The 11,270-nt window shown below is 40.6% G+C and overlaps 1 protein-coding gene across 1 annotated transcript in view; it reads right to left on the reverse strand.

Annotated features, from left to right (window-relative positions):
* The window catches only part of LOC102476651 (aminopeptidase O), a gene marked incomplete at its 3' end in the record, with an annotated part of 55,714 nt that overhangs the window by 22,132 nt on the left and 22,312 nt on the right, over positions 1–11,270 (reverse strand). Inside the window, 1 exon segment of the mRNA XM_006171086.3 lies at positions 7,827–7,993. Within this exon segment, the coding sequence (XP_006171148.2) occupies positions 7,827–7,993 (167 nt within the window).

Genomic DNA, 11,270 nt, shown 5'->3' on the forward strand with positions numbered 1-11,270 from the left:
CCGAGTCTCACTGGCCACTCTGATCCCTGGAACAGATGACAGAGTGCACTTGACACAGAAGTACAAAATAGATCAACGGATTAGACACCAAATCATACCACTCCAGATGATCTCGAGAAACTTCAACACTATACTTCCATAAGAAAATTTATGAATGTCAAGTCCAAGATAAGAATCCACAGGAAAAAGGATTAGCACACACTACCTGCATGCTAGAATCATCACTGTCTAAAAAATTAGTAATGATTTCCACATATGCTGTGTATGGTTAAGTGCAGTGCTGGGAGATTAAGCAAGAACTAGTCAACAAGAAATCATAAAACGAAAGAATTAACTGACAAAGATCTGGAAAGTTCTGAGCACTGGGTGAAACTTCTTGAACAATCTAACACAGTGGAACACTCAGTCCTGGTTTGCCTGTAGCTTTCTGAGATAAACGTATTCATTCTGTACTTTTACCCCCTAAAAACACACATATGTATGTGTACTAACCCAGAATAAAGTTTCTTCAGTTCTAAAAACAAAGAGCTTTCTCTACTTTGCATTCTGCCTTTGTGGGGAAAACACTTAATCATAACCATTCCTAAATACCTTTTAATTTACCATTTCCTTATACGTAATTCCTGGTTGCATACTGTGGGAGCAGTCTAAACACTATTGCTCATTCTGAGCCATCGAGAGGGAAGAAACGCTGGCTTTCAATTGCACACAGGAGGGTCTGGACCCTGAAATCTTGGCTTTGTCCTGGAATTTCCCACACAAAATCAAGAGAAAGAGAATGTCAGAGAGCCAGTCTGCTGGGTAGGCCAGAGAGTAGCATTTTGCCCAGAATGAAGTAATGTCTACAGTCTTATTTTTGCACACACAAAAAAACCCTGAAATCAGATCCTATGCAAGGACACATGTAGTTTTTAACACTTTTCACTTGTTCATATGCTTTTTACCATTCATTTAGAAGGAGCTTAAATTAGGTAGTCTTGTTCATTTATTTGAGGCTTCCAATGAAAAATAGAAGCAGAGTATTTTATTTTTCTAGGAAAAAAGAACATGCTAAATTAGACTCTGTAAACATAAAACCGAACTAAACAAAAATTACTGAAGAAAAATAATAGTGTACTAAACCAATTTTTTTCTTTTAAAATTGAGACTGGAGAAAAGACATAAACTCCCATCAGTAGTATAACAAACGACCCTGAAATCACTTTCCTTGCTGTCGGTGGTTTTAAATGTTTCTTCCACAAACGCACTGCTTCCGTCTCATTACGCAGACCACATTTATTCAACAAATAAATATTGAGCGCTTATAATACACAGACAAAGAATGGGCATTGGGTCTCTGCGTTCAGAAGTTGAGCTACACGTTGGCAGGGAATACAGGCCAACAATAACTCACGGGGTAACATTTCTGTCTGCCCAAAGGAGATGATACTGAGAAATCTGAATAACAACAGAGTCAAATGAGTTCATCTAACTATGGCCTTGACTGAGCCTTCTTGAGAAATGAAAACCGACCACACAGACAATGAAATTCCTAGGATGGTCATTACCCTGCAGCCCAACCCATTAGCCTTCTTAAATACAGGGAGAATGAGGGGCCAGCAGGTGGTGTGGTGGTTGAGGTACTAGACTCCCACATGGTTGACCAAGGCTCAAGTCCTAGACCTGGTAACTTGCTTTCTCTTTCTCTCTCTCTCTCTGGTCAAATTAAGATAATAATAATTATTATAATTAATAAAATTAAGTAATTCTTAAAAGAAAAACAAAAAAACAGAAAGGATGATTTTTCTCATAGAGCAGAGTCAGAGGTCCATCTTCTGATTTCTGATTCCTGTCCAAGGGCTGCTGTCTTTTTTTTTTTTTTTTTTTTATTCCTTGCCAAGGGGTTGTTGTTTTTTTTTTTTTTTTTTTTTTTTTTGCCATAGGGCATGTACACTTGCTGAAGAGAGACAGAGACAGAGAGAGAGAAAGTAAGAAATTGCCTCCCTCCCCCCTCAAGGGGATGGCCACACTATGATCCCTTCTTCTCCATTTTCCTCCTAAAATTTTGGGCATATGTGCCCAGCATGATTTTCAAGTTACCAGGTCTGAGATTTGAACCACAGTTGGCCATGGGGGGAGTCTGGCACCTTAACCACCATGCCACCTGCTAGCCCTAGGCTGCTGTCATTTCTATCACAGTTTTCTGTTCAGAAGTGCTTCCTGTCTTTTGGGAAATCTGCTGGTGCCTGGCAATTGGGCTAATCAGGCTGATGGGACACCATAATGGGAACTGTGACTTGCCAAGTTCGGTTTTGCCACTCATGTTTTCAAGGACGGCTCATGACTGTAAAGGGTACTGTGCACAGAATGGTGATCCTATGAGAAACAACCTGGCAATCTAGAAAATGAGATGTGGAAAGTAACATCCACACACCCTTTTTCTCTAAGAAGTGCAGATACATTTGCAGATTTACTTCATCCTCAGAGCAGCCATTTGGGCTCTGGCAAAGGACTTTATTAATTAGTACTATTTCCTTGGTTGTCTTCTGATAACCCCCTGCTGTGAACCAAAGGAGATATTGCAGTATAAGGTGGAAAGCTCTTTCTCCGTGGCTAGCTCAATCCTCCCTCAGTTTGAATTTGTAAAGTCTGTTCTATGGTTATCGTTTAAGGCGTAAGTGGGGCTGGCCCCAGAAGCACAGAGGTTAGGCCCTGTGCACAGAAAGCTGGATCCCACATGGCTGACCATGGTCTAAAGCTCCACCCTAGCATCTTGAAAAACATGCCACTTACATGTGTGTATGTGCCCCAATCAGAATGGGATGGAGAAATGGAGGAAAAGAGTTCAGGACATGATCACGCCACACTAAGGAGTGCTTCCCCTCTCTCACACACACATGCACGTACATTCTCTCTTTCTGTTTCTGGAAAGCACATGTAACCTCTGGCAATTAAGTTTTTTAAAACCATAAGTGGTATGAATATAAGCAAATTCAAGTTAGCATCTACTTTAACTCTGCCCTAAACTAGTACTGCAGGGGGAAAAAAAATCCAGACATACAAAGGGTCTTCAAAATGTCAATGGAAAATGCGTAGTATGAAAATAGTGCATGGATTTCAACTTTTTTTTTTTTTGCACTAAAATAAACTTACACTTTAATTGCACTTTTCAATAAACTTTTTGAAGTTCTCTTCAAACTTTCTGATGTTCCACAACCTTTTTGAAGTTCTCTCTTGTAGCCCTGAGATCTTACAAGGTTTTCCACTGAAAAAAAAATTTTTTGGAGAGGTCTTTGCTATAGGGTGCATGCACTCGCCAGAAAGACAGAGAGACAGAGAGACAGAATGTGAGAAATCATCCCCCAGGGGGGATGGCCATGCCACAATCTCTTCTCCTCCATTCTCCTCTTGGGATCTTGGGCACACACGCACACAGTGTGAGTTTAAGTCACCAGGTCTGGGACTCGAACCGTGGTCAGCTACATGGGAGTTCAGCGACATAGCCGTTACACTAACGACTGGTCCCTCCATTGAAATTTTAAGGTTAATTCATATTTCAATTTTTCATGATCATCTTCAAATAGAAAACAGACCCACAGACAAATATATATGGTAGATATCAGGAAAATTTTTCTGGAAAGGACTTTGTGGGCCTTTGTTGTACATGTTCAACTTGGATATTATGGCATCACAGAAGCCACAAACATAGCTGTGATCCAATAAAACTTTATTTACAAAAACAGGCAGTAGGTTGGGTCTGGCCAGTGGGCTGTTTGCTGACCCCTACAATCATCCGGATATACTGAGAGCTGCCAAATGCCTTCATAGCTCCACATGTGTGTATTTAATGTACACGAATGCACAAGGACATGTAGGACTGCTATACTTACTGAGAGATAATGAGAAATAAAAATGAAGCTTTGGGCTGAGTGAAGTCCAAATGACATTACGGCATCTCTGGAAGCAAAAGTCCTGCAGCAGACAGGAGAGCAGTAGAGAACTGGTCTTTGCATGGCTCAGGGTAGAACATGTAACTCGTCTCAAAAGCAACAGCATGGAGCCAATGATTCCACATTCGTATTGTGAGGGGCCATTTCCTTTCAGTAAAATATTAACCTTCTCCCTAAATTTAAATAGTTAATTTTTAACTTTATTGATTTAGTAGTTTGGTCTGTGTTTACCTTGCAATTTTATTTTGGCTCGACAGATGTATAAGAGTTAGTACACAGAGTTGGTATCTCATCTTAGGTTACAGTTTTTTAAAATATTTTAATATGAATCATTCAAGTCAATCCTGGTGACTTCTCAGACTTTTTCCCCCTCTAAGAAGAAAAACAATGTTTAAGATTGAGAAACACTACCACACATGAGGCTTTACTGACTAAAAGAAACCAGACACAAAAGAGTGTACACTGAATGACTCCATTTATATGAATTTAGAGGAGAGGTAAAACTAACCCACAGCCATGGAAATCGGACCAGCGGCTGTCTGGGAGGGAGCAGAGCAAGAATGAGTGAGAGGGCACAAGGGAATTCCTGGGTTAATGAAAATGTATTCTACCATCACAGGGGTGGTCATAAGTTACACAGGTGTATATATTTGCCAAATCTCATTGAGCAACATTGAAAATGTATTCATTTATTATACGTAAATTATACTTAATAAGGTTGACTAAAAACAAAGGCATTCACATCTAGAGCCATCTTAGAAAGTTTTGAATTACATAAGTTACAAAAAAAATTCTATGAACACCTAAGCAAGAAAATCAAACAACTTTCAAAGAATGAAAAAAAAAATCAGATTTTTTCTCAGAAATACTAAATGAAAGATAATGAAAATATTTATAGTCGTTAAAGAGAGAAAAGAAGTGACTTAAGAATTCTGTACTTACCCAAAGATCGTTTGTTAAGTGACTACAACAAAAGGCCAATTTGAACATAGAAGCACTCAGGAAATATACCATAAATCCACCTTTTTAGAAAAAAATATGAAGCCATTTTCCAGCCAACTGAGAGATGATTTAAACTTAAGAGACAAGAATGAAGCAAATCTAATATTTACTAAAAATATGATTTAAAGCTGATTAAAAATGTGAAACAATAATAGTAATTTGTATAATAGAAAGGAAGATACAATACAACAACAAAGTATGGATAGTAAGAGTCCCAAATCTCTTTATTAATTACAATTGAGGAATGTGCAGCCCACTGGTGGTGTGGTGGCAAGATAATGGTCTACAAGGCTGACCCACCTGGAAGGTTCCAGGTACACATGTGGAGACTGCCTCAAACATGCTGGACTTGTATATGCCTACAGTCTGGGCCTGGCTGAGGCTGGGGGTAGGTTATGGCATGAGAGCCCTGTTAGGGATGCTTCCTCTTTCGCTCATGGAATAAATAAATAAATAATAAAAATAAAACTAAAAAATGAAATACTGATCCAGCCACTGTGGTGAAACAGTGACTCAAATGTCCTTCAAGGCTGGAAGCCATATAGCCAACCACACGTTCAGATCCCATGGGTCAGCCTGAAAACATGCCAGAGGCATGTGAGTGCCCAAGATCCTAAGGAGTTGGAGGATTAGAGTAAGGGGAATGCAGCATAACAGGATCCTACTGAGGGTGCCTCTCTTTCATGCATGTGCACTATCATTCAAAAATAAAATGAGGAATGTGGGTGGGAAAGGACAATGGAAGGACATGGCCATCGTTAAATTCCTCATTTGATATGGAATGAAGTCCAGAGCTACTAGTTAAATGAATTGTGAAACATCCACATATAGTAAAAATATACGTGGATGGCCACGCTGCAATCCCTTTTCCATTCTCTCGGGATCTTGGGCACGCACGCACACGTGCCCAGCATAAGTTTAAGTCACCAGGTCTGGGACTCAAACCGCAATTGACTAATGGCGACATAGTCATTGAGCCAAATGCTGGTCCCCAAAAGAAAGTTATTCTAAAGGGGTAAGCACAGGACAAAAATGTGTATAGCATGCTATGACTATGCAAAAAAAGAGAAAAAAACACATCCTACAAAAGAAATTGGTAACCTTGCTGCCTGGGGGAAGTGACTAGGTGACTGGGAAACAGAAATACAAAGGACACTTTATTCCAAGAGTTTTGTTCTTTTCACTTGTAAATAAAGCTATTTGCCTATTTCTAAAAATAAAAAAATTTAATGTGTTTTATTTATTTTGTTTTTATTGTGAAAATCAAGTACATGCTCACTGAAGACTTTAGTATATATGTAAATCTAGCTTATAAAATATGGCTTCTCCTCCCACATGCGTATTACAGAAACTTTAAAAACATATACCTATAAAGAAGATATCACGAGTAAGAAAAGATACAATCAATGATCTTAGAGTAATTAGTTTTTTATTTGGGAAAAAATATAATGCTTAGTTCGTATCTAACAGCTCTGTTAAGAGTACACTACAGAGAGATTAAAGAGTTAAATTCTAAAAATTAAACTACAAAAAGATTAGAACAAAACTGGTGACTCTTAGAGCAAAGAAAGACTACAAGAGAAACCTTATAAATTTGACTTCAGAAAAATTTTAATTTTCTTTAGATCAGAAACAGCATACAAAATTTAAAAGCATTCTAAAAACTAGAAAAAAATACTTTTCATGAATATGATAAGAGATAAGATATCATCCTTAACTTTTTTCTTTCCTATAGGCCTATAGGCTGCATGCACTCATCAGAGAATGAGAGAAAGTGGGAAATCATGCCCTCTGGAGGGATGGCCACACTGCAGTCCTTTCTCTTCCATTCTCCTCTAGGAAATTTAGGCACACATGTACATCTACCTGGCATAATTTTCAAACCGCAGGATCTGGGATTCAAATTACAAAGGTGGCCATGTGAGGCCCAGAGCCTCCTTCATTATAATTTTTTAATTTGACCAGAGAGAGAAAGAGAAAGGGAAAGTGAGAAAGCAAGTCACCTGGTCCAGGACCCAAACCATGGACGGCCATGTGGGAATCAACCTTTAACCACCACCACCTGATGAGATATCAGTCCCCATTTCTATCCCACCCCACCTGTGAAATACCATTTTTCCTTTTTAAGAATTATTTTATTTAATTTATTATCATCCTTATTATTTGTTTAATTTGACCAGAGAGAAACAGAGAGAAAGAATGTGAAAATAGGAAAGCAAGATTCCAGGTCCAAGACTGGAACCATGGTCAGCCACATGGGAGTTCAGCCCCTTAACCATCACACCAAATGCCAGCCCGAGACACCATATTTTAAATAAATACTACAATGACAAAAACTTCACCTGGCAACAACATGCTCAGGATCTCACCAATAAGCAAGTGATTCACAGATAAAACATTGAGGTTGCATTAGCATTGACTTCCACCTTGGTTTAGAACTTCCTACAGGCAAATGACATGTCCTTTTCCAGGACAATTCCAGGAGGCCAGCCAACAGAAGCATTGTCTCTAAACATCATGAATAAGAATGTACAGACACCATGACCAAACCACAGCTAACTCAACTATAATGAGGTTTTCATGACACACTTGTCTGCCCAGAAAGTCTTCAACCAAGACCACCCACATCTGGCCCACAAATCAACAGGTGAGAGTAACTGCTGAAATAATCTACCAATTGATAACTGGCACGACGAGCCCCAAGTCCCATGCCCAGGCTTCTAATTGCCCCTCCCCATCTCCTGCTTGTTTTCTCTGGCAGGATGTTTTATAGTATGTTCATTTCCAACCCAACTAATAAAGGAGCTCTTTAAAGTTTAAAAAACACTGCTTATTGGGTTCCTGGGTCCAGCATGTGTGCAATACATAAATAAGCAAAGAACACATGTACAGTACCTTCCCGAAGCTGTGTTGGCTTGGCAGAGTTTTCTCCACTCATTAAAACAACAAAAGATGCAGCTGCTCGAACTGTAGCCTGCCATGTTGACATGGCAACGGGTGGCTCCTGGCATGGAAAAAGGGCCCTGTTGTTTATGGGAGATCCCATAGTATAAACACATGGCCTGTAGAAAAAAGACAAAGAAACGGGGAGAATCTTTAAAAATGAGTTGTCACTTTTCTCACCACCATGGTAGTGAAGGTTAGTTGGGTTTTCAAAGGGAAAACATTTGAGGCTTTGTAGTTGACTAGTTTCAAAGCATTTTGAACTAAAGCTGCCAAGGGCTGGCTATGTGAACAACTGAGTGGCTATTACTCCCAAATGGATTACTTAAATATGTAAAGAGGGGTTTCTTTTTTTAAGGAGAAAAATATTTTTTTGGATAAAGTTTTAAATAACTAGTCTGCCAAGTTATAATTTATATTACCCTTACCCCTTCCCCTTAGGCCCTTATACCTTCAAAAGAAAAAAGTTTGAGAGACATTCTTACAAACCTTTTGGAAAGTATTCTGGAAAAGAAAATATGTTTGGAGATCACTGAGATATTAATCCTTGGAAAAACAAGCTGGTGGTCTCAAATCCAGTGCCGGCAGCCAGACACCCCCAATCTTGGAAACCACCAACTCAAATGGAACCTTTGTGGGAATCCTTGTGTGCAAGCCAAGAACAGGGGTTGGCATGTAAACAGGACTGTGCAGGTCACAACAACCAGGCTTCTGATGGGAAGGCCAAGTGTACAGAGTCATTAGCAAAGCAACTAGCTCTGCCATGACTGAAAATATAAACCCACCCAAACCAAGGACCCCTTCCACAGTAAGTCACAGTTGATAGAAATGGAAGAGATCTATGAGATCAAATAAATCTATTGTTTTGACACCACAGAGAGCGTAATTTGGAAAAACACCTTAGGAAAATGTTGCCACTTTTGTTTTCCAGGAGTTTCAACAATATACTTTCAATCAGCCTGACTTGTAAGTAAATTCACCAGGGCACAACTTCCTTTAGATAAACTGGTCTTTATTTTTTTTTCAAGTTTCTTTCTTTCTTTCATGAAAGTAAGAACCAAAGAATTAAGATAAGCACCCTCAACTGCAATCCCATAGTGCAATCTACTCCAGCCCTACGTCAGCCAGGTCCACGGGCATGCATAGCTGCTTTGCACGTCAGCCAGGAAACTGAACCTGCAACCTTGCATATGGATCTAGTATGGCTTGTGTGGCGCATCACCACTGCACCAGGCTGGCCCTGGTTTCCGGCTTTCATTAACATGGTTATAACTGAACATGTATTGTGTTCCTACAATGTGCGAGAACACACAGGATGAGCCTACTCTATGGGTCGGGGTCCAGGAAGGAAAGAGAAACCAGTCCAGGTTTTAGTAAACAGAGATCATTTAATATGGTTATGTAACTTGGTCATGCAAATGACAGACGAGCTCAGAAATGATCAGGGGACAGGAAGGCAACCTAGCGATAAGCTATGGCAACAAGCAGCTGTGCCTCATCGGACTGCAGGAGCCGGTGTTACTGGGTGCAAGTGGGTCACAGTGGCAGGGGTCATCTGGCAAAAGCCAGAGTCACGGTGGAAACTCTCCAATGGGAGCCAGAACCACAGAAAAGACTTGGTCACATTGAAACTGCCAGAGCAAGTAGAGAGAGAAGGAATACCTTGTTTCTTGTCCACTCCTACACTCAGATCTTTCACCAGGGGACCAGCAGTTAGCGTAATGGCTATGTAGCTGGATTCCCATGTAGTCGACCACGGTTCGCGTCCCGGACCCGGTGGCTTAAAACTCATGCCAGGCACGTGTGCGGGCATGCCCAAGATCCCAAGAGGAGAATGGAGGAGAAGGGATTGCAGCATGGTCATCCCCCCGTGGGGTGATTTCTCGCTTTCTGTCTGTTTGTCTGGCAAGCACATGCACCTTATGGCAAAAAAATCTCTCTTAAAAAAAGAAAAAGACACATGCCTAAACTCTTGCTCATGGAAGAAATAGGTAGATAAACATAAAAAATAATAATAATAAAATCAAACTTTAATGCAGTTGAGAGGCTGGAAGCCACATGGGAGGCCCATGTTTGGTTCTAACTAACCTGAACACATGGGTGTGGTTGCTTGCACTTGTAATTCTAGGGAAGCCGGGGCAGGAGAATCCTGACATAAGAAACTGTCAAAAAATACCTCTGTCTTTGTCTCTCTCTCTCCCTTCCTCTTTCTTTCCCCCTATACCCCACCACTTTCTCCCATCTTTCTATCTCGTTAAAAGAAAAAAGTACAGAAAGGTGTATACTATAATGGAAAAACACCCTCCTCCTGTCCCCAGTCATCCAGGAGCTTGCAGGCAAAAAATATGACCAGCTTCTTGTATGAACTTAAGTTCCACTCCTCCTTTTGTGTTAAAAAACCTTTCAAAGCCACAGGGAAATAGGAAGAGCACAGTAAAGCCATTCCCCTGGTATCGCCAGCTTCTGCTTTGTCTGTACTAGACGTCTGCTTGTCTCTCTATGCAGACACACAGTACAGCGGAGCTTCAAAGACAGATTTCAAAACTGTTTTGCACCAAAATAAATTTGTGCTTTAATTCTATTTTTTTTTTTCATGAACTTTGGGATTCCCTTCCTATATACACATATACTTTTTTCTCTAAACCAGTTGAAGGTATTTTGCAGACGTCATGACTTTTGACCCCTGCATACTTTAGGTGATTTCTCCTAAGATCAAGGACCTTTGTCCCACTACACAACCATAATAACAATTATGTCCAAGAAATGTAGCACTTATGCAATAAAACTATGTCAGATTTCTTCCAATTAACCCAACGGTATCCTTTACGATGGTTTTTCACTCTAGAATCCATAGAGCGAGAACACACAGGATGAGCCTACTCTATGGGTCGGGGTCCAGGAAGGAAAGAGAAACCAGTCCAGGTTTTAGTAAACAGAGATCATTTAATATGGTTATGTAACTTGGTCATGCAAATGACAGACGAGCTCAGAAATGATCAGGGGACAGGAAGGCAACCTAGCGATAAGCTATGGCAACAAGCAGCTGTGCCTCATCGGACTGCAGGAGCCGGTGTTACTGGGTGCAAGTGGAGGGGTCATCTGGCAAAAGCCAGAGTCACGGTGGAAACTCTCCAATGGGAGCCAGAACCACAGAAAAGACTTGGTCACATTGAAACTGCCAGAGCAAGTAGAGAGAGAAGAAATACCTTGTTTCTTGTCCACTCCTACACTCAGATCTTTCACCAGGGGACCAGCAGTTAGCGTAATGGCTATGTAGCTGGATTCCCATGTAGTCGACCACGGTTCGCGTCCCGGACCCGGTGGCTTAAATCTCATGCCAGGCACGTGTGCGGGCATGCCCAAGATCCCAAGAGGAGAATGGAGGAGAAGGGATTG

The sequence above is a fragment of the Tupaia chinensis genome, unplaced genomic scaffold (assembly GCF_000334495.1).
Source record: "Tupaia chinensis unplaced genomic scaffold, TupChi_1.0 Scaffold149309_1, whole genome shotgun sequence".
Classification (NCBI taxonomy): Eukaryota; Metazoa; Chordata; class Mammalia; order Scandentia; family Tupaiidae; genus Tupaia; species Tupaia belangeri.